The 24742-nt window shown below is 39.1% G+C and overlaps 1 protein-coding gene across 2 annotated transcripts in view; it reads right to left on the bottom strand.

Annotated features, from left to right (window-relative positions):
• The window catches only part of NKAIN3 (sodium/potassium transporting ATPase interacting 3), a 631576-nt gene that overhangs the window by 21154 nt on the left and 585680 nt on the right, over positions 1-24742 (bottom strand). For both annotated transcript variants that reach the window (XM_064588280.1, XM_045896497.3), the window contains exon 5: positions 18801-18861. In XM_064588280.1, the coding sequence (XP_064444350.1) occupies positions 18801-18861 (61 nt within the window). The remainder of the gene's footprint in view (positions 1-18800; positions 18862-24742) is intronic.

Consider the following 24742-nt stretch of genomic DNA (forward strand, 5'->3'; position numbering starts at 1 on the left):
TACAGACTTTGCAAATGGTGTGCAGTTTCAGGTGCTCATTCTAAGAGCCTTAATTCCAAAATGTTGTGTGTCCTGAGAAAGTACCCGAGGCTGTTCTGGTTCTTGGTTCCCTCATCCTCCTCCACAATTGTCTTCTTTCCACTTTACCATGAAAGGTATTTATCTCAGCCATCCGGAATCTTATCTGGAGGGTATGTATCATCCTCCAGGGCACCAAACAAAATAGCTGTTTTATAATCACGTGAAGATAAAATAATAGCTACAAATGACAAGGTAGATGGCTCCATTTTTTTGCTATCAAAAAAAATTTTGTAATACATTTTAGTACTTTAAAAACATGTTTTGATACTAGATCACTGTGTACTTTTTCACATGTATCTTCAGCCTTTCTACTGATAATTTCACTCCTCCCCACTTGTCTTTCCTTCTCCCCTGGTTTATTTTCTCTTTTGTGCTTATCACTATTTGTCATGCTATATTATATATTTTACTTAAAAAAATCTTATTTGTTGTCTGACTCCCTTACCACAATTTAAGCTTTATGAGATAAGAATTTTTGTCTGATCTTGTCTGATTTTGTTCACCACTATATCCTCAGTACCTAAAACAGTGCCTGGTACAAGGTAGGCCCTTAAAACTATCTGCGGAAGCAAGGAATTAAAATAATTGAATGACTTTGCTGTAACCAAAGTCCTTCCATTCTCATATTTTTTCTGTGTACAAGGTTTCTCTAAATACAACCAACACTAGCACCACATATTGAAAGTATGTGAGGTACACTATGTCATCCTAGCAATAACTAATACTCATCCATGAATACATGGACCAGTTGAAAAAAAAAACCACTCCATTTCATTAAGAGGTATCTTCCACTAAATGTTGCATTTTTCATTTAAGTTTTTCTTTGGCTGGGTTATAATTGCAATTATTGGCTATCAACATGACTGAGCAAATGGAAACGTATTACACATATTGATGAATACTTTTATGTTTGCTCAATCATGTTGGTAGGCAATAACTGTAAGTATGACCCCATCCAAAACCAAACTTTAACACTTAAAATCTCATCACAGGAAAAACATTAAATTTTTATTTATAGGAATAAATCTAAAAAATCTGTAAAAATTCCTTTACACTGAATACAACAAAACATATTGAAAGAAATGAAAGGTGTCTTAAACAAATAGAAGAATAGAAAACATTCATGGATTGTGAAACTCAATGCTATAAAGATGTAATTTGATCTGTGGCTCAGTTAATCGATGGATTCAAAGCAATCCCAGTAAAACTTTCAGCAGTTTAACCCAAATGCTGATCCTAAAATGTATATGAAAAAGCAAAGACTCAACTCAAGATTAGTTAAGACAATCTGAAATAAGAATAAACCATGAAATTTCCTAATTTAAGACTTAAGACTGATAACGGGGCTATACAAATTAAGAACTTTTATTCATCAAAAAATAACATTTATTGAAAATAAAATTTCAATCTATAAACAATTTTTCATATGTATGATAGGCTAAGAAAATATTTTAAGGATAAACATACTACATTAGGACAGAATTCTATGGGTCAAGTGGAATGGAGGTACAAGTTCCAAAAGGAACTGGAACAATTTAAAATTTGAACTTAATTAAAGCTTATTGAGGTACCTTTAATTTAATTTAATTTTTTTAATTTTTAAAATTGTTTTTAGAGAGGGAGGGGAGAGGGAGAGAGAATCTTAAGTAGGCTCCACGCCCAATGTGGGGCTCGATCTCACCACCCTGAGATCATGACCTGGGCAAAAATTCAGAGTCAGATGCTTAACTGACTGTGCCACTCAGGCGCCCCAGGTACTTTTTAAATGGATGATTATGATATTAAATTGCTATGTCATTTAGATTCCATAGGATACACTCAAAAGAGTAATACCTCAGTTTTATCATTAAATATTGTGATTTGTAATGTGTCAATTTATCTAAGATGGAATTTCCTGAATTCCCCTTTCTCTCTGTTTCTGAGTTAGGGTTGGCTACAAGAGACCTTTGTGTGAGATATGGAAGACATAAGGGAAAGAGCAGTTGTGCTCAGGAAGTTGATCTAGGGTCCCAGGCTGACTATGGGTTATACACAAAGTGCTGACAGCCAAGAGTGAGACCTGGTTGACAGTTGAGGCCACAGTGGGACCACTGCTCAGTTCAGTGGATGCCCAGCCCTGCCCCTCACAGATGATGCCACCACATCAACCTTCACCTCAGAATCAGGGCTGGGAGGACAGCTCCTCTCTGAGGTGGCTGAGAAATTACTAAAATGGCTGAGTCTTCTTGAATGTGACTACCATGGGGAAGAAATGTGAAGTCTGGTTTTGTGAAAATAAGGAAAGTCACATTTTTGGCACATCTTTTGGCGGGGAGAGCCTAGGGAAGAAGTTTGTTTTCACAGTTTTGTAATATTTGAATTGGATCTTCAGATTGTTATGATAATGTAAGTTTTGCCTATTTAGTGTTCTGTGCTAAATAAAACAAGACAACTGATTTGGAGCGAGATCATTGGATGTATTACATTATATGTGTCTCCCTGTCTCCACTTAAATTTTAATAGGCTAGCCCATTATTTTTCTCCACAGTGTGCAAGAAATTTATATTCTCACTCAATATTTAAACATGAATGCTCTGGTTTTAATCTAGTGAGTGACCAATATCTCTTTCTTTACCTATTTATGAAGAATTTGGTTGTTATCCTGTTGGAAAGAAAAGCATAATTGCGTGTTGGAAAGCATATGGACTTTGGTACTTGAAATATCTAGGTCAGGTATTAGTTCCACATCTTACAGGTTATGTGAGTTGGGGAAAACCTCAGTGTACTCATCTATAAAATAAGAACAGTGACTGCGACACGGTGCGGTTGTCCTAGATGAGACCGTGGCCATGGAGGGCTGCACTCAGAAAGCATACAGCAAATGACAGGCTGTTACTGATCTTATTTGCACATTTATCTTATTCTGATGACACATTCCCATCAAGTATTGATTTCTGAAATTCCAGAAGTTTCGGTTAGCTTAGGATAAGCATGATTCGTGAGAATTCCAACATTCTCTTCCCCCTGTTCTCCCGAAGAGTGTCTGTCCTTTAGGAACTTAACACTGAATTTGTGTCTAGTTTGATTTTCTCCTATTTGGAAAGAGCGGCTAGCCTGCCACACTTTGTAGCCTGAGGTTTCATCTTCTCTGAACATTTTTTTTTTTTTTTAATTCTGGAAAGGTACGCTTCCCTGTATAAAAGCCTGGTGCAAGGAAGGAAATAAGGCTCAGTGGAAGTAGAATTTGTGGAGTTGAGTGTCCTTTGGGAGCATCGCTCTCCCTCTCGCCAAGGCCCGTGCTAAGTAGTCCTGGAGTGTGGATCCAGGGCACAGGCCCCGCCTAGTGCACACGTGACCATCTCCATCACCACTTGTTTAGCTTTGACTGGCATTGCTTTTATTCCCTACTCTCTACCCCACCCCGCCACTTCCCTGCAGTAGCACAAACCCTGAGGGGAGATCTCTCTTTTTTCTCGGTATTTCATGACACTCTGTGGGGTTCTTTGTAGATAATATATCCCCTTGGTGCAAAGTGCTAAAAGCGACTTCTTCATAACGTGTTCGGCGTTACTCCTTTGGATGCAGTGATATGCTTATTCTAGTCATTATGTAAGGATCCCAAGGCCCGTCTTTAGTATTTTGTTTTTGATTCTTCTGCAGGGGAACTTAGCTGCAGTGTCCCTTCAAGGTGCTCTGATAATAATCATCTATTACTGCGGTTTCTCGCCTGGCTCTTAGCTGCAAGAGTTGTGCCATCTTTATAAAGATGCCTGTGACGCATCTGCTTCCGCTAGCCTAGCCCCTCGACACACGCACACACGTTTTAGTTTTGTTTTCCTCCTATTTTGAAAGACAGTAAATAATTTTTTTCCCTTTCTTCCTTTGCCCTCTGTTTTGCTAGAGTAGATCTATTCTTTTTTTTTTTTTTTTTAAGATTTTATGTATTTATTTGACAGAGAGAGACACAGCGAGAGAGGGAACACAAGCAGGGGGAGTGGGAGAGGGAGAAGCAGGCTTCCGGCAGAGCAGGGAGCCTGATGTGGGGCGATCCCAGGACCCTGGAATCAGGACCTGAGCCGAAGGCAGATGCCTAACCGACTCAGTCACCCAGGCGTCCTGAGTAGATCCACTCCTAGCCCTTCAGTTAATCTTAGTCGGATGGAATGACTGCTCCCTGTTCTTAACCGACTGCTCACTGTTCTTAACTACTGTTTGGCTTTACTGAAGGCCTTTTCAAAGTTTTGTGATTTTTCAATCACTGTCTGTTCAGAATCACTGAACTTCACTGACTTCAGATGGCTGAAGGCCTCCATGTCATTACTGCCGGGCTCATCTGGAGGACCGTTTTACTCTAGAGAAAACAAGATAAAAAAGAAAATCCTGAAAACATCTCCCTTTTCATTTGTATTTGGCTGCCTTACTAGCTTCTGTTGCTCTCCTGGGTCTAGATCTCAGGAATCAGGTGTTCCCATAATGAGTGCTGACAGTTGCTTCCCACTTTAAGATAATTTTTAAATAATGGAATAATGCGTTTCTGAAATCTCTCTGGGGTCAATAAAGTAGCCTGGAATGGCTGAGAGGAAAAGTAATGCTCAAAAAGGTAAGGACTGAAAACAGTTCTAAGAATTTGTCTAAACAGTTATCATTTTTTCCCTACCTAATTAATTTTTTCTTAGTTATCCAGTTTTTTACCCAATAAATTTTTATCATTTTCATTTAAATCTAGCCAATCAAGTCACAAATACCTGTTGACTTTGAAGACTCTCTGTAATTCCTTTTTATTGTATGTTCCTACAATTCTGGACATTTCCACTTGAATATTATTATTTTTAATAGCTTCTATTATTACTTTTGGTTCTCCTTGTCCTAGGACAATCTCTATCCAAAAAAATGCCATTTCTTTTGAGATCTTTTTTATAAATCCTTTCTTCTTTCTTTGAATTACTGTTCAAAGAAAATTGAATCTGATCATATTCTTCCCAAGATTAAACCCATTTATTGACTCCACATCATCTAGCAGAGCATCCCAACTGGTGTGACCTGAGTAGGTACAGATGTGACAAGATATCGATTCCTTCATTTCCTGGTGTGCATGCATGCATGTGTGTGTGTGTGTGTGTGTGTGTGTGTGTGTATAGCTCGGGGTAGCTAGCCCTCTGGGCCAGTCATTTCTTGCTGGGAGAAAAGTGATTTATTTACCACAGAGTGCCCTATAAATGTTAGCTTTCTCTGTGAGTGCTAAAATATGAAATAGGTTCTGAATCACTGGTGTAAGACAGAATTCAAGGTCCCTCAAAGCTGACCCGACAATTCACTTGGTGAACTGAACATACCCAATTACTCACCACTTCTTGTGTAATTCAGGTTTTCCTTAGGCCTTCTTGAATATTCTTTGGTTTTCCCAAGCTTTTTTGACATATTTCCCCCAATATTTAAGATGTATTTTCTTTGTTTCCTTCCTGGTGATGTAATATTCTTCATTTAAGACCATGTTCACATGCTCTGAGTAGCCATGCTTGGTGTTCTGAGAGACAATTAGCTCTGCTTATTTTTTTTGTGCATGTGATTTACTTTAAAGAGATCATTATCTGCACTTGACTGTTCTGTAATTATTTACATGTTTGGCTCACTTATTAGAACACAAAATCTCTCAGGAAAGGGACCAAGTCTTATTCATCTATGTATCCCTGTGGCCTAACACACGGAATTCTTTCAATAACTGTTTCTTGAATGGATGAATCAATAAAGAATTAGCTATTTAACCTTCATTAAGCTTTAAAATTAAACAATAATGTGCTGAGTCTGGACTATAAATACTTTTGGATCTTGACAGGTCAGTGACCTTGGAACAAGAGGAGATATGAGAGAATTGAAGAATCCAATTAAAGTTATTTAAATGTCTACAAGAATTGGTAACCTACCTAGAATATAGAATGAACACAGAATTCTATCAAGTGATATGGTTGGAAGAAGTACGTGGATGTCTGTTGAGTCACATGGAAAGACATTAAAATGTTTTAAAGAATTAGCGTATATAAAACCAACCAAAAAGACTCTTAATAGGAACAAAGTCTTCTGTATACTGAAATCTAATGTCATCTGAGTCCTGGTGTTGGGGGTGCTAAACTAGTCACATTTGAAAGGTATGGAATGAGATCTCTTCTTATTCTACCAACTATTAGAAAAAAGCCCCATAAATCCATTAGTGGAATTTAGGTCCTGCTTGCCAGCTGAAAATCCCTCAGCAGTTAGCAAACTCAAATTGTTTGAGATGCTTATTTATTGGAGAAATGCATTGCTAACACTAGGAATTGACTATAGAGAGAGCAAAGGAAGTCAATTCCACAGTTTTAAAACTCTTTTATGAAGTACAGATTAGGATTTTGTAATCATTGGGATAATCTGTGTTTACTTGGTATGTACCATCTTTGTGATTCTTAATATAATCAGACAGATTCTATTAGGTCTGGCAGATTCACCCTGTAAAACCAATTCAAATTTTGAATTGGATAATTAATTTTACACTGTGATTTTAGGTTGAAAGACGTGGGGAGACTTTATTATATTTGTGTAATAGTTAAGAAAATTTGAGATTCAATAGATACATAGGCTTATTTTATTAGATTTATTAGATTTGTTGGAATAGTTTAAAAACTAGTGAGTGTTTTGTTTATCAGGGTGAATATTTGAAGGGCTTCAAAGGAATGGTAATTATAATGAATTCACGAGTGTAGGTTAAATGTTTAAAGGGCTTTAGTTTAAACTGTAAGTGGGAGCAGATTATTTAAAGGAATTTAGACTTCTGAATTTGAGTAGATCAAATAGTAACTGAAAGTCCAATGGAAGATTATTTAACCTTACACACGAGTGAAATTCTGATACATGCTACAATATGGATAAACCTTGAAAACATTATGGTAAATGAAATAAGTCAGACACAAAAAGACAAATACTGTAAGATTCCATCTATATGAGGTACCTAGAATAGGTAAATACACAGAGACAGAAAGTAAATAGGTAAACACAGAGAGACAGAATAGAGGTTACCAGAGGCTGCGGGGAGAGGGAGATGAGGAGTCATTATTTATGGGGACAGAGCTCCTCTTGATATGATGAAAAAGTTCTGGAAATGGATATTGGGGATGGTTACACAACATTGTGAATGTATTTATTGCCACTTAATTGTACACGTAAATATGTTCAAATGGTTAATTTTATATTATGTATATTCTACCACTATAGAAAGAAATAAAAATAATTCCCCAAAAAGTCATTATTAAATGTACTAGATTTATAAATGGAATAGTGAAAGGTCTATGTAGCCTTTAGAGGTTAGGAAAAACCAGGTTTTAAAATGTCACTTTAAATATTTTATTTATTTATTTGTCAGAGAGAGAGAGAGAGAACAAGCAGGGGGAGCGGCAGGTAGAGGGAGAAGCAGGCCCCCTGCTGAGCAAGGATCCTGATGTGGGACTCGATCCCAGGACCTTGGGATCATGACCTGAGCCAAAGGCAGACGCTTAACTGACTGAGCCACCCAGGCGTCCCAAAAGTGTTGTCACTTTAATAAATTGCACAGTGATTTTAAACCCTGAATCGATATAGAGAGAATCTCCTGTACAGAAAACTTCCCTCATGGACATCCGAAAATGCACAATGACGAAGTCCTAAAGAAACTTTGGCCTTCACCTGTTTTCTTGCATCTTTGTTGTCTCAGAAGGAAAGTACAGTCAGTATGACACGTTGGCTTTAACTTTAGGACTAGTAACTAAAAGACTTTGTTTTCCTTAAGTAAGAAAAAAAAAACAGATTTAACTTACTTTTCCAAATAAACATGTAGGTGAATAAATAGAAAATGGGGCAAATATAGAACAAAGGAAAAGAAAACAAAACTGAAGTCCAGGCTGTGAGTTGTTTTTTCTCCCACTGTAAAAAAATGGTGTGCTCTTCATCATTTTCCCCATAGCCTTCCTGCTCAACACAGGGTTTAAAATGAAGTCCCTGATACAATCTACCTTTTAATTCACTAGTCTTTTCAGAGTCAGCCGGCCAGGGGAGTCCAGATTGCCTTTTGACCTTTGAGAGCATCCAGTGTGAAACCAGTGCTGAAGTCAAAGCCTTTGCTTTGGTTGGAAGCCTCTTCCCAGAAGTGACTCCCTCTGCACTTGCTCCTCCTTCTGCCAGGAATGTACAGCTTCCTTTTTATCCTTTCGGTCTCAGCTTCGGGGCTATCTCCTCCACGAGACCTTTGTGGGCCCAGTGGAGGCACTGGCATTTTGTGGAATACCTGCAACGTTCCACTCCCCCTTTGGTGGTGGAACTCCTGCCCGTTTCTACTTCAGGGTCTCCACCCCTGGGAACCCCTTCCCCGACCACACCCTCTGGGCTGCTTCTCAGCGCTTCGTGCCTCAAAGGCACTCATCATCCTCTCCTCAATTTGCATGGTCAACTCCCCTCCTCCAAGAAATGACTCGGTGACCCTAGTCCCTTCAACAATGTAGCTGCACCATTTTAAACACATGGCTTCCAAAGCGTCTATGTTTGTCTGTATCTTACAGGTAGAAAGGGGAAGAGCGTGAAGAACCACATATAGAAGTTGTTTAGGGGCCAGGTCTAGAAGTGGGCATATCCCTTTTGCTCACCTTCCACGATCTCGAATTCAATGTCAAGGGACACCCGACTGCAGGAAGGGGGAGAATGCAGTCCAGTTATGTGCCAAGAGAAGAACAAACAAATGGGTCTAGTGAGTAGCTGGCTAGTCTCTGGCACAAGCTTGTACATAGCTATAACAAAATTTGTGAAGGTGGTCTTCCACGAATAAGGGCTGGGAAATGTTAACAGCTTTGCAGTTGATTGAACTATATGTGGCAAAGAAAGCGGTTCTCTGGATACACTTTTAACTCTTCTTAAAATTAGAGAGAGAGAGCAAGAGCAAGAGCAAATGAGAGAGAGACAGAGAGGGAGAGAGAGAGATTGAGAAAGAGAGAGAGAGAACACGCTCTTGTTTCCTTCTATGAGAAAAAAGTGTGGACAAAATTAAAAGGCTGGTTAGGTATAATTTAGAATTAATTTACTTTGCACCTCATACAACTCAGAAGAAGAAATACATTCTCTTACTGCTCTCCTACTTTATTTTCATGCTGGCATCCAAGTTATAGGAATACTCCCAAATACCTCACTTAGTTTCCAGTCCCAAATGTTGCTCCCAGAAGGAACACTAAATTACTTTTTTCTTACTCACTAAAGTACTTAGTAAAAGCACATGAAGATGAGTATTCCTTATGCACCTTTTATTGTTGGTTACTTTTATGACATTTCTTTAAAGGAATTATAAAATCAGGTTTCGTTTAAATATTTGGTCCAAGAATGTAGCTCTTGAGAATATTATGTGCCATTTTGTTATCTAAAAGGGATAAACATCTGTTTTATTGGTTGGCCTTTAAAATGTTTCTGTTTTATTGTCTGATCTTAGTTAAAATGCTTCAGTGTAACAGTGGGAGTATAAGCTATTTACTAGGGATGGCAAGTTAACATTTTAAGGACTAAATGATAAGTCATCTCTCCAAAACTAGCCAGGGTAAGTACTAACTCAAAATTTGTTACCTGTGTCTGCATCAGAAATCTGCTTAATTTGCATAAGGACATTAGAAGTAACTTTTAATTGGTAAAATAAGTGCTGTTCAAGAGATGGAATTGTGTGGCAAAACTCAAGAGATGGGAGAGCCAGAAGAGAAAATTTTCAAGGAGGGAGGAGTCAACAGTAACCAAAGCCATCAATTATAATGAAGCTTGATGAGATCCAAGTGAATTTGACAATTAAGAGGTCATTGCCAGCCTCTGAGTGAGTGTTTTCGGTAATAATGTAGGACAGAAGGCCTGACAGTGAATAGGAGGTGAGAAAGTGAGCACTGTAAGTCTGAACTACTTTGTAGAAAAGTCTGAACATGGAGGAAAGAAGCACGAGAGATGGGAAAGCTAGCTGTCCAGGTGTGGGGGTAAGGTCTGGGTAATTTCTGTTTTTTTAATTTTGTGACTTTATTCATAAGCTAAGGAAAAAGATCCAGCAAGAGGAAGAAACTGGGCAGGAAGAGGGGAGAAAAAGAAAGAGTTATAGATGAGGGGGCTGGGGAGAATGAGAGAGTAAGAGAGAGAGTGAGAAGGAATAATTAATGGAAAGAGTGCCTGACTATGTGGGAGGGAATGAAGCCCTCTTTTTCTGTCAGAAAGAAAATAATCATGGGTAAATATAGACAGTCCTGATGGGAGAGAGACTCCAGGAATTTCTAGGGACTCCTGCCTATTTGGCTTTCATTTCCTTTGTGACAGTCTTAGTGGTAGAGTCTTCGTGCTGAGAGTGTTGGGCAGAGGAGGACAAGGGTGCTGGGAATCACATCACCTCTCTGGACTTCATTTCCTCATCCCTGAAGTGAGGGTAGGGAGCTCGAAGACTGCATTTTTAAGGGACCTGGAGAAGGTGCTGACCCGGAATGAGTGAGAAGCGTGCTCACAGGTGACATTGTGAAGATGCATCGGGGCCAGTGGATGCGGCCATGTAGTTCTCTATAGCGTCAGGACAGCTTAGGAACAGATGGGAGAGAAAGGAGGGATCAAGGTACTCACTGAGAAGCATTGGGGTAAGGATACTGAATTTAGAATTAAAATGGAGACAGGAAGCCCCATCAGAATACTGTCAGTTGCTCTTTCCCCTGGGCTCCTAAGTTTTCCAACTAATAATCCAGAACAAAACCATTGCACAGGATCCACATACAAGTCTTACAGCCCATTTTTTTTTTTTCCTCTCACTGTGCACTTAGGGTGCCAGGAGGGTGTGGATTTTTTTTTACTTCTGACTCTGCTCCTCCATAATCACATCTGACTCCCAGATCCCTCATCTTCCATTTTCTATCATCTGGATGGCAGAGCCCACATTCTTCCTTCTCAACTTAAGGGCATGCCACGCACAGTAGGCTGCTGGGTAACAGTGAGAACATGGAAGCTCCAACCTCAGCTCCAGCCTGAAACAGGCCTGTAAAGAGATGTGATTGTGCCTTCCAGAGCTCGACTGGCATTTGTGTAGAAGGCTTGCTTTAAGGGGTGAGGCTTATGCTTCACGCTCCATCGACTATTAATCTGATGCAGAGAGATCAGGATGGTTTTAACAGCTGCTGGTATTTACCGTTTGTAAATGAATGTAAAAAATGTGATGCATTTGATTGCACCTTGAGATAATCACCCAGCACGGACATCTTCCATAGAGCTGCAGTGCTAGAGCCCAGAGTGCCTTTGGGATCCCCTCAGGTGATTCGAGTTGTTGATGTGAACGGAGCTAGATATTGGCAGAGTTAGGACCGCCTTCATTTAATTTCTAACATCCCGTTTCAAGTGGAAACACGGCACATTAAAACCTGCTCTGGGGTAGTAGGTGTTCTTTGCTTGCTGGTATCAACTTCCTGACAAATAGCCAGTGAAAATTTCTAGGGAATATAAGTGCACAAACCATTTATACTTTATTGTGAATTAATGAGATTTTTTTCTCTCGTGCGGGGAATGGGTAATTTAAATTCTTGTAAGGTCTGAGGAAAGAGATATGAAAGATAACATAAAGATGTCGGGGTGTGTATAACAAATGTATGCATGACAAATACACATTGTTTTCCTATGATGTTCCAGATATTGAACCAGGTCTTGGGATCCCAGGGTAAGTAAGCCATAATCCCCAGCTATAAGCGGGGAACGCAGTTAATTAAACCATAACTTGAGCACAGATTCAGAGATGTGCTTAGGGTCCACTGAGGTATGGGGAAGAAGGTGTCCCTGGGAAGAATGTTAAAAAACATGTGTGTGTATGTTGGGGGGGGCACCTGGGTGGTGCAGTCGGTTGAGCATCTGACTCTTGGTTTCAGCTCAGGTCGTGATCTCTGCTCAGGTTGTGAGATTGAGCCCCACGTTGGGCTCCGAGCTAAGTGCGCAGTCTGCTTGAGTTTCTTTCTCCCTCTGCCCCTCCCCCCTACTCTCTCTCTCAAATAAATCTTTAAAAACAAACAAACAAACAAACATGTGAGGGCTGTTGGTTACTTGAAGGGAGGTGACAATGTCTCATTTGGTGACTGATTGCATGTGGGAAGTGAGTGAAGCATGAAGGAGTTGGCCCAAGTTTCTAGCTTGTGTCAGGAGTGGTCATTCATATACATGGAGACAGAGATTAAAGAAGGAAACACTTTCTCCCTCATCTCTGCCAATGGAAATCCCAAACATTCTCTGAGTCCATTTATTCGTACTTACTCATTCAACCCTCACTCATTATCTAATGTATAAAGTGTCCATTATGTCAGGAAATGGGCTAGGTCCTGGGGATATCATGATCGAAGAATTCCAGTTATGTTAAATATTTCCAAGGAAAAGGTACAGTGTGCAATGCAAGCATCTAACAATATATCACAGGTGCCCTCATTTGGCCTGGAGAGAGTGAGAGAAAAATGGCCAAATTTTGGAAGAGATAGTTAAGCTAAGATCTGCAGGATGTATGTAGGTTAGTGAGTCAACAGAGGGAGGAGACCTCTCTGAGAGTTTGGTGGATTTAGGAAAACAGATGCGGCTGGAGATGAGGAGATTAGAAAAGACGGCTGTGGATAGTCCCCAGTTAGGCTGAATTATAAAAGTCCTGATTTAGTGAAATAAGCAACAGTCTAGGCTCTACTTCATGGTGAATTTAGTATTGACTTTGGAGCTGGTTCTAGTAAAAGGGCTTCTCTATCTTCTCCCTGTGGAGAGTTCCTACTTGATTTACTGGTTTGGGTATTTGGGCGTTTATGATATTCTTCTTGAGAGGATACTGTCTTTCTTTTTTTTAGCTTTATTGAGGTATAATTGATTAATAAAACTGTGATATATTTAAAGTTTAATACATGGTGATTTGATATATACATACATTGGGAAAGGATTCTCACTGTTGAGTTAATTAATGAATCCATTAAGGAGACTGTCTTAATAACCCACCCAAGGACTGGAATTCTGTCTCCGATCCATAGCACTGTAGCTAGGATCCTATTCTGTGCTCCCTGACCTTTCCATGTGCGGTGCTGTCTGAGGTCACCACCCTGTTGGTTCTAACTTTTTGATAGTGAGTCTGTTCCCTTGGCCAGATTTTGTAGTTGAATTCATTCTGTGAGTGCATCTACGTTCCAAGTCCCTGTTCCCTCTGTGATATCTTGTCCAGGAATTGACAAACTCAAGCTCTTGCTCTGATGTGGTTTAGTGGAGGCTTAATCCATTTCCCTGTATCTTGACCTTCAAAATTACTAAAAATCATTCAATTTTGTTAAAGAGATGCAGGATCGCCATTTGCCAAACATAAATATTTGTAAATGCATCAGGTATCTCACTCAATTCTAAATGTAAGGCAGTATCATTTCATCAAATTTGAGAATCTTGGGGTTTTGAAATCCATTTTTAAAAATGAGTTGCTAGGCCAAGAGAATTTAGCAATATAAATTCAGCAACCATTTCTTTATGGGATGCTTGTGCAAGGCATTTTCTAGGCTCTAGGATTAAATCAGGGAACAAAATAAAGATCCTGACCTCACAGATCATCTATTCTAATAGGAAGATTAGCTAGTAATTCTGTAGCTATTTGATAAAGTCTCCCCATCAAATTAGGGGAGATGCTTCAGGCTCTAAATCTACACCGTGGTAAGGTTAGTTAGATGCAACCCACTGTATAGTGACCCAAAGAAATTTATCTTGAGAATCAGTAGATTCTTAATGGCTTATTGGACAGATGCTCTGACTCCTTTGAAATGTTAGCTATGACTAAAGCATCATACCTGCATTTCTGTTTCTGACTCAACCAATTCTCCTGTCCCTCTACTTCAAATGTCTATGTGTTGCAAGGCTCACAAGACAATGGACAGTTTTCTATTCTGAGGATCATCCATCCTCTCCTGCTTCCTCTCCTTCCCCTGGTGCCCGACCTTTGGGTCACTCTCCTCTAGGTTTCTGAACACATTACAGAGCCAGGAAGGGATGCTGGGAAGTTAACATCCAAACTACCCAATTGCCCTCCCATTAGCTTCTTCAGAAAAATTCTTAGGAGGAGATAGGGGTTGTGAAAATAAATAAAGGAAACCTCAGTTAAAATGGAACTGAGCTCTGTGCTGAGCAGGCATTCTGCTTGAGACTCTCACTCTCTCCCTCTGCCCCTCCCCCACTTTCTAAACTAAACAAATAAATAAATCTTAAAAAAAAAAAGAGGGGTGTCTGGGTGGTACAGCTGGTTAAGCCTCTGACTCTTGGTTTTGGCGCAGGTCCTGATCTCGGTCATGAGATGAAGCCCGAGGGCTCTGTGCTCAGCGGGGACTCTCCTTGAGACTCTCTCTCCCTCTGACACCACCCCACCCACCCCTCTCTCAAAATAAATAAATCAATAAATCTTTAAAATGGAACAGGAAAGCACTGATAGGGGGAGTTCTCATGCATGTACCAGGCTGTGTAATCAGCAGGAAGAAGGAAGATAAGAATTATCTTGACAAGGAAAGACATTTTTCACATAAGAATTTCATCTTCCACTTTTTTTTTAAAGATTTTGTTTATTTATTTGAGAGAGAGAATGAGAGAGAGAAAGCATGAGGGGGGGAGGGTCAGAGGGAGAAGCAGACTCCCTGCCGAGCAGGGAGCCCGATGTGGGTCTCGATCCCGGGACTCCAGGATCATGACCTGAACCGAAGGCAGTCGCCCAACCAACTGAGCCACCCAGGCACCCCTCATCTTCCACGTTTAAGAAAAAGAAGGAAGATCCCTCCCTGCTCCAGCAATGCACTAACCACATTGAACAGCTAATGAGAAATGCTGCAACTTTGTATGCTTTTTTGTTCTCCAGTGAACTTTTGTTTAAAACAACCCTCCCTAATTTCCTCCTACAACCTATTACCAGCTGACTTTCCCTTTGTCTCTTTGGACTTGCCTGTGGTTCCCCATCATTTGCTTGCCCCAAACTGCAATTCCTCTGCTATTCCCGAAGAAATGAATTTTGCTGATAACTGACTATTTTATTTTTAAGGTTGACAGGGTTATTTATTTCCAATTCACATCATTGCTATGGTAATATCACCTTATGCTATTAAAAGGAATTTATGGGCAGACAGACAAATACATACACACCAGCCTGCAGGAAGCCTCGAGAACAGTAGAGTATGGAATGTTTTTCTAAGAGTCACGCTTCCTTCCAATGAGAAGTTCCCCAAAAGTATACTAGCAAGGGTCAAATGGTTGCGTAAAGAGTTATTTCGAGTTTTCAATGTAATTTATTGAACCTGCATCTGGGGGAGATTCATTTCTTTTTCAAAAACTAACTCTAAGGGTTGTCAATATATTTTTCCCTGACTATTCAACATGTGCAAACCAGACTGGCCTTTGTGAGACCAAACAGATGTCCCAGGTGTAATTTGCAAACTAATATCAGAAGCAGTCATGCTAGCAACAGATCCTCGCAAGAAGCCTGGTAATATTTATATAAGTTAATATTATTTTTCAGCATCTTTTGCCTTGCCTACATAGTTCCCTGAATTAAAAACATTCTTTTTTGTAAGTGTGACAAGATAGTAACAAGCCTACAAGTTCATTTTCAGCAGCAGATAATTCACAAACAAGATGTCAACAGGTTTTTACGATTACAGATTCCAAATATCCTGATCTCACAAAAGTGTTTGTAGAGATTGATAGATATTAAAAAAAGAAATAAAAATGAAACGAGAGATATAAATAAGCTTCTTCATTGGAATGAGTGATGGGAAGGTCTGACCCCATCAAACAGCATTCTTCCCTGTTTGAGCTTTTTATTTCATTGTCTTTGACCTGCAATCAGAGGCTTTATAAGGAATATAGTTAGCAGAAGAGGCCAAAAGCTAACTAAGAAGATGGGTGGCTGGAAATAAATGTTTCCTCAAGCATTTTTTACCCTTCAGAGATGTCCATCAGCGGAAATGTTAGTCCTATAGAACCACTTAGGCAGTGCAGAAGAGACAGCCGGTAGCTGTTATTAATTTTTTAAGGCAGGCAGACAGCTTTCAGTCCAAGAACAAGGCTTAACTTTGCATTCTGAATAATGCAGAGATTTTCATTAGTTAGAATAGGAATTGAAATGATAAATGATACATTGTCTGCCAAAATACTGTGACATTACATTATATATTTGCAGTTACCTTTCAGAAATCAGCTTTCCAGAAGTATAATTAGACAAATTGAAAAGCTACCAGTATTGCTTTCTTACTGTAGGTTTACATTTTGGAAAAACCAATCAAAAGACACCTCTTTTTTGACTGCAGGTGGGTAATGTCATATCCAAAGGGCAGTTCATTATTGCACCTGAAAGCTAAGTGTTGGCACAAATTGTACTAGTCTATGAGATCACTGCAATTGGTTTCCAGACATTTCCCTTTGCTCGCATCTGTCTTCTGAAGACTCTGACAATTTAATTATAACTGCACTTTTTTTTTAAAGATTTTATTCATTTATTTGAGAGAGAATGAGATAGAGAGAGCATGAGAGGGGGGAGGGTCAGCGGGAGAAGCAGACTCCCCGCTGAGCAGGGAGCCCGATGCGGGACTCGATTCCGGGACTCCAGGATCATGACCTGAGCCGAAGGCAGTCGCCCAACCAACTGAGCCACCCAGGCGCCCTATAACTGCACTTTTGATTTCTACTTCTTTCAATAAAAAGTGTAAAATTACATGCACTTGAGAACTATCAGACTAAAAGGTTTGTGATTGCTTTTCCCTGTCGTCTTTCTTCCAGTAGATAATCGTGTCAAGTCAGTCTAGGGCATATTTATTTTGCTTTGGGCACCCACCCGAGACTTTTTCTCACTCTAAGGTTTGTTTGAATTGATGGGAACACAACTACTATATCCGGATGTCTCTTGGTAACTTAATGTATGGCCCTCATCACAAACACTAGAATTAAACCATTAATAGCATAAGCTTCTAGCAGTTGCTTGAATGCCAGTTTGATGAGCATTCAAATAGCTGATTCAGAGATTTCTATAGAGAAACTTAAGCTAATTAAAGACACCAAAGTTGATGGAACTACAATATCTGCCAGTAGCAATATAATCCATATCCACCAACATTATTACTTTAAAAGAAGGCTGATAGAAGTCAAAATCGTTTACCCAATGAAGATGAGCATTTTCTTTTGCGTGTCATTTTGTATTTCCAAGTTTTGCTTAAAATTACAAGCCTCAAGGAAAAGTCCTTTATATATTTATTCTAATAGAGAAAACACTATTGATTAATCTGCCTTTTCTCACACAATAAGGGAGGATGGAGCATGAGCATCATCTGAGAGCCTCCAAGTTTAGTGAGGAGGACAAGAAACAGGCACATTTGGTACCTCCTCAAACTTACTTTATAAGGGATTCAGCTGGGATTTATCAGGCAGTGTATTTTTTTTGGAAGTATTTATTCTAATAATTTCCTTTAGGTCTCATGTTTTTGGAGGTGCAACCTATGTCAGCTGTGAGTTGGAAGCATGCTGCTGATTTTCTGGGCATTAATTTTGTCAGATTGGGGAGCTACTAATGGAATGCCTGAAAATATACGTTCTGACGTTAACCTCATACTGGGAAATGCTGTCAATGCAATGGCACTTTTGAAATGTCAGAAACTTTCTGGTTCATCTAGTATTTAAAAAATAAAATATCCCTAAGCCAGCATAAAAGATAGAATGCAGTATGTTCACACATTTTCACTACCTAAGAGTTTAATCTCAGGGTCCCATATTTCTTCCAGCTGGTTAAATAAATCCTCATTGTCAACTGGACTCCAGCTCATGTACTGTGACTGCATCTATTTGGTGGGAAGCATTCATCAAATCCCTTTTGAGTTGTGTTCTAGAAAGAAGTTATCATGGCTAGCTGGACACTCATCCTCATTTTTTTAAAGGGTCAACGTTATAACCCAGACAGTAATTGCAATGGTATAACTGAACCTTTGAGATGGCTGGGTGTGATTTGTTTATCTAATAATGATTTATTTTTTAAAAATAAACTAAAATTTTCTTTGGTATCACATGAGCTCATAACAGTTGCACCAAGATGTGCCTTATACATCAGCAGGCACTCAATAAATGCCAGGCTTTGGCATAGGTTGCTAAATCTCTGCCCACATAACTTCAGGTCCTATCTGTCTTTTATTTCTTTGGTAGTATTCTGCTCAAACACTACTTAGCTTTTTAGCATCTCATTAGTTATTTTACAGCATTAAAAAAAATTTTTTTTTTTACATCTCACCTGGAAGGTTGTCATTTTTAGTTTTGTGGAGCATTTTATGTAATTTACATTCATATAATTCTTGCTATGATGTACTGTATTGATGTCATTGCTATTAGATTTCGAAATTCTGCACTAGCATACGTAAGATTGATCATGGATAAAACAATCCCTGATTATCTATTCAACATTATGTTTAGGTCTCTGAAGAGAAGTTACTAAGACATGGTATGACAGCAATCTGTAGACTTCCACATCTCTGGGCATCCACACATACAGCCGGGACTGAGAGTTTCAATCCTTAATGCCATCTTCTTTGTATGCAGTTCTGTTTGCAAACGTTTGATTGTAACTTTACCATGTTGCATTCAGTCATTTTAAATTCCAACTATGAAAGCTTTCATAGCCCTGTAATGATTAGCTTTGGAAGCTATATCTCATCCGAAATAAACCCACAGGTAGCTATAATAGTACTTACAGGTGTCTTCTTCTTCCATGAAAATACTGATCACATAACAGGCATACACAAAACCAACCAACTGCAAAGGAGAAAAAAAATACTTTAAGAATTGATGTCAAATGTCCAGAATTGAAAAGCCTATATAATCCAATAAATAGAGATAAAGAATACATAGTAATGAAGTCTATGAATCTTAATAGGAAAAAAAATCTTTTTTTTAAAAATAATAGCTGTGATTTTAAAGTAAGCCTCTCTATTACTACTTAGCTGCAATAGCTTTCTAAAAGAGTACACAGGAATGGGAAACATTTTCTAGATATTTGACTTAGATTTTGACTTGGGATTTACAGTTCTTATGCTTTAAAGTCACCTCAGGTTATTCAGAACATATATTTTTAAGTTTGGACTATTCAGAGAGAAATTTATAGCAACACTCATTATTACTACAACTATTTTAATATTTAATAGCTATAAAAGGAATCAAAATATGTTAATTGTAAATTACATACCAATCATCTACTTAATTATTTGAAATGTTCTGAGAAAATAAATTCTATTTAAATACGAAATTGTTTTGTTAATTATATCATAAGAAAATGCATTAACTTTGAAGTCATTAATCATATCATGACATTGAAGAGATCATTTATACTTTGGATACTAGTGGTTAAATAAATACAGGTGCCAGAGTGTAGTCTTTCTAGCGTTTCATATTGTTTTCTGTACTTATTATACTGAGAAGGCAATTCTTATTTTATGGAGCCGGAGACACCGCAATTCCTGGAGGACCAAATTGTCAATGCATCTCATCTAGTCTAAAATTACCCTGAGTACTTTGATGAAAAATAGATACCTAAATAGTGATTATACAGTCTGTGTTCTTACTTTTCTCTCTGTTGTTAAAGTCTCTCCCCTCCTTCCCCTTATAAAATAACATTTGGAAAGGAAACTTTTTCAATAGTCCTAGTGTCAAAGACTGAAGTTCCCAGTGCAGACAACAATCTATCTAGGGTTTGTGACTAGCCTGCAGATTAAGAACCTGAATTTGGAATTCACTTCCAGACTGTTTAAACTGGGCAGGTTCAGGTGCTAGCTCTTCTTCACTTGCTGAGACCAATTTCCTCTCACTCTTTCAGGAAAATGCAGAGGGACTGGTGAGCTAAGAGGGCTAGAAACCATAGGTGTTCAAACCAAGGAAGAGATAACCAAAGAGTATCTGTTGCTGCTTGATGGTCCCTGGACCAACAAGACTATTGGAATGTTGTTTTTCCAGTTTGCTTATCACCTCGTAGGAATTGTGGTTAAGTGTGTTCATTTCCTTGTAGAAGATGTCCCTCAACTTGGAGATGTTTTGGAAGATGGTCACAGCCAATAAGACTATTATAAAGAATAGGCAGTTCCTTTAGCGGTTCCTGGTTCAGATCTTTAAACACAGTCTGGGCTTTGATGAACTCTTCCTCAGCCTTGGCCATATTGCCCTCATCTTCCTTCTTGGCATATGGCATCACCTCCAGGGGGTGCTGTCACTGTTCATGAGTTTCCAACCCATTTAGCGATTCTTTCCTTCATATCGCTGAATGGGGCTACATAGTTTTCCATGGTCCTCAAAGCCTGGTCAGCTCATTTCTCTTTGTAGTATTCCCGAAGGAGGTCATTATTCCCTACAGTGGTCATGGGATTCTCTTGACGGTCCCACTCACTGCTGTAGATCTCCTGTAGGCTTTCTGACATTTGCTTTGAGCTTTCATGCATCACTTTCACTGCACTAAAGGTGTTCTTCGTGTCCTTATATAACTTGTGGCCTTCTGCTAGATTACTGGTTTATATATAAAAGGATATAATTCAGGAATAGCCAGGTGGAAGTGACGCATAGGGCAAGTTGTGGGGAAAAAGTGCAAAGCTTCCTTGGCCTCTCGAGTGCACCACTTTTCCCAAATCCCTAAGTGTTTGCCAACCTGGAAGTTTCCACAGATGTTCTTTTATAGAGATAAAAGAGCAAGCTCACCTGAATAATTTTTTCCGAAATATATTTTTTTTACTTAAGTTTTATTATCTTATATTTCTTCCTTATAGTTTTAGGGCTATGGATTATGCTAAAAATATTGGGTTAACTGTGTTTTCTGGAGAGATTTACTGTCTATGTACTGAAGAGAACTGGCCAATATATTTACTTCTTTTCCAAATGAGTCTTTTGACTGATGGAAAGTAAGATCGGGGTCTTAATTATAGTTACAGCTCACTATCTTTCCTCATTCAGTGAAATTTTTGTTACTGATGAAATGGAGATACCCAGTTTTAAAAGAACAGATGAATGTATAGCAACAGAAAAATTGTCAAATTCAATTATTCACTAATGGAGCTTAATAATATTTTGATAGATGACAAGAAAGGAATTTTGGCTAGGTAATTGAAATATACGGTACCATTAGCTGGAAACAGTAAGATAAAGACATGCCATACTAGAAATATTAGCTCATTCTCTAGGCCCTCAAACAGAAATTGCCAGCCTTAATCTCAATATTATCACAAATGAATTAATTAACATATATCCTTTTACTTTTGCTTTATTGATGGGCACACTAATAAAATATTTATTCCAAAAATTACTTTTGCTATCGTGATTAACCAAACTGCTGCTTAATTAATAATGTTATTCTCATGGGAACCTGTCTAGACATCATGTTAATCACCAATTTGTTGATGGCTGAGTGTTATGTAGTTCTTGGTTTCCCATAATATGAGTTGAAATAGTCCCTGTGGCTTTCTGCTTATCTCCAAGAGATGGAATAACATGCAAAGTAAATAATACCAGGATAGTCCAATTGTGTCTGCTTTTAATAAAGTTTTGAAGGAGTCAGTAATTTTCAAGACACTTCTCTTCCATTAAACCCATCCATCTCTATATAGGACATTTAAATGATTTTCTCCTGTGTACTGTAAATTCTGACCACATAAATTCCATCTTTTTTGATATAGTAAATGAATGCAAATGACATAAGACTAGATTCCAACTAGTCTTGTGTAAGAGATTGAGTAGTTTTTGTAAGTAGGATTTGTCTAGGCGATTGATTGGTTTTGGCCTGCAGGCCCTGTATAAGGATTGGCAGGATTTGGTTTCACACACGTAGAAATTAGGACGACAGCCACTGGCTGTGTGTCCTGCTAGTTGTGGATCTTAGTAAGAATGAATCAGAGATATGAGTTGTCTCTAAAAGCATGAGCATCTTAAGGGATCACTTACAGGTGCAACGGATGGATGAAAAACCTCATCTAAGGAACTCAGAAGAGCTTGTACAGACCCTGACTTAGGGTGAAAGAATCAGTGGCCTTGAGGGAAGCTAAAAGGATCCTTGATCAAAAATAACTCCCCAACTACCTTCCTAAATTTCCCATGATTCACATCAAGATTTAAGCATTAAAGTTTAAGAGATTCCTTAAGGAATGCCAGAAGTTTCTCTGCATAGTACCAGGCTCTAAAATGTTCTTTGTTAGTCTATTTTTCCTCAAATCCAAAATGATTCTATAAAGGTCTTGGCCAAAGCCATCAATAGGAGGCAGGGAGAACCTGACACACTTCATTCTGTGTACAGCGTTATCCTTATGAAAGTCATTAAGTCGAGTGTTTGCAAGCAGAAACCTTCTATATATAATTTATTTGGGTTAAGGTGTTAAGTTGCTTAAAAAAGAAAGCATAGCTACCTAATATCAAGAACTGTGCAGGGTTTGGGATTTTATTCTATAAGCTAACAAGTTAGCCTGTTACTGTTTCATGGATGCTCGGTCAGAGACAAAGTGCTCAGCAGCCAGCATGAGCTTCATATCTCTGATGCATTCCCCTTGGGCCATGATGGACCCCTGCATATATAATGGGTTCCATTACAGGTGAGGAGCATTGAGCTACTTTTACAGCAAGGGGAAGGAAGCCTACTCTTTGTTGGGTGGGATGGGGGAGCAGTTACCTCATTCCTAAAGGTTGTTTGCTGAAAACACAATCCTGAGAAATTGATCAGGTAAATAAAGAGTGATTACTAACTTGGGGGTTATCAGCATATCTATAGATGGTATTTAAAGCTGGATTAGAACACTAAGGAAATGAGTGAAGTTAGAGAAGGGAGTTAAAGGATGAAGTTCTGGAACATTTTGAGATTTAGAGTTTGGGGAGAAGTCAAGAAGCCATAAAGAAGCCAAGCCTTTTCAGTGACTTAAGAATTCAGTCAGTACAGTGACATAAGAAAGCAAGGGTGGGGCACCTGGGTGACTCAGTTAAGTGTCCAACTCTTGATTTCGGCTCAGCTCAGGAGATCGAGCCCTGCATCGGGCTCTACACTGGGTGTGGATCCTCCTTAAGATTCTCTCTTTTTCCCTCTCCCTCTACCCCCCTTACCCCCCAAAGAAACCAAGGCCAATCAACCATGCCAAAGGTCTCTGGTAGGTCAAGGACAATGAACACTGAGCCTTGACCACTGGATTGGGTAGTGTGGAGCACATGGGTAACCTTGATAAGAGTTGTTCTGGTGGAAGATGGGGCAAAAATGTGACCAGAGTGGGTTCAGGAGAAAATAGGATATCAACAATTCTTTCAAGGAGTCTTGGAAAAGGAGAATAGAGAAAGGAACAGTAGCTGGAAAAAGATGTGAGGTCAATGCAGTTTTTTTTGTTTGTTTTAGTTTTATTTTTTTATTTATTTTTTTAAGGTGGACATTAATACAGCACATTTGTATTCCAAGAGGAATAAGCTTTTCCTTAAATCACGATTCACAATTTGGGGTAATGGAGAACAAAGATTATTTGCCTGTCCAAGCACACATCACTTTTATCTGCTTCCAAGCTCTCAACTTGGCTTTCAAGGCTTATCCCCCACTATTCTCTGCCATGAGCTGTGCTCCAACTCCCTGGGCACATCCCATTCTTTGCTTGCTCACATCCCCCTAACCTGGTCTCACATCCCTGCTTGCACAGACCCTCTCATCTTTTAATCCCTGTTGCAAATGTCACTTTCTTTGATCTCCCCAGTGGATACACCTCTAGTCTGAACCGTCTCAGTACTTTGTTCTTATATCTCTAATGGCAGTTCCCAGTACTGCTTTGTGTCAGAGCTATGTATCCATTTGTTCTCTTCCCAGTAGGTCATTGAAGGCAGGACCCCTCTGAGAGAGCTGATGCCAAGTCTACATCCTCAGAGTCCTGTCCTGGTTACTTCAGGGAGAAGATCTACTCCTTCCACTACTTTGGCACAGCCTCGGGTTCTTTGATGAAGGTCCATTTTTATTGATTTGCATGTCGTCTCAACTGCCAGGCTCTTTCAAGGTGAGAACTTTTTCTCAACTTGCTTTGCGTTTCTGAAACTTAGTATTTTGCCTCGTACAAAGAAGGTACTTATTAAATGTTTTTGAACAAGTCAATGATGAGAAGCATGTATGTCAAAGCAAAGTGTGGGAGGGAAACCAGTATGGCTGGAATGAAGTAGGTGAACTGCAGAATTCCAGCACATTAGCAATCCTGAAATTCCCACACGGGTCCCCCTGTTACTCAGCCAAAGTAAAACCAGCTCTGCTTGTGTGCATCCGCACCTGTTATCTTGATTTGATAGGTTCCATAGATTTTTCTGCTTTGCTGTGATAATGTCTGGATCATGTAATAAACACGAGAACAAGCCAATGATTGTACCGTCTTGAGCAGATGGATGGAACATAAACATGTAGAAAGAAAAGGGATATTAAACTCTTTTCACTGATGAGTTAACTCTTGGTTGAGTTTACATGAAACCAAACAGTTCAAGTATATTGAAAGTAGCTAATGTGTTCCTGAATACATGCTGCTTCCTTCACTGGGGAAAGGAGAAATAATAGGATGGAGTAAGAATTTTTCAGCCACTTGAATGAAGTGATACAGTGGTTTTCATGAAGGATGGTAATACTTCAACTCTCACAGCAAGCCTGACTTCAGCATGCCCTGGTGTC

The sequence above is a fragment of the Mirounga angustirostris genome, unplaced genomic scaffold, assembly GCF_029215605.1.
Source record: "Mirounga angustirostris isolate CCGP_5_RB_7025 unplaced genomic scaffold, mMirAng1.0.hap1 SCAF_4, whole genome shotgun sequence".
In the NCBI taxonomy this organism is placed as follows: domain Eukaryota; kingdom Metazoa; phylum Chordata; class Mammalia; order Carnivora; family Phocidae; genus Mirounga; species Mirounga angustirostris.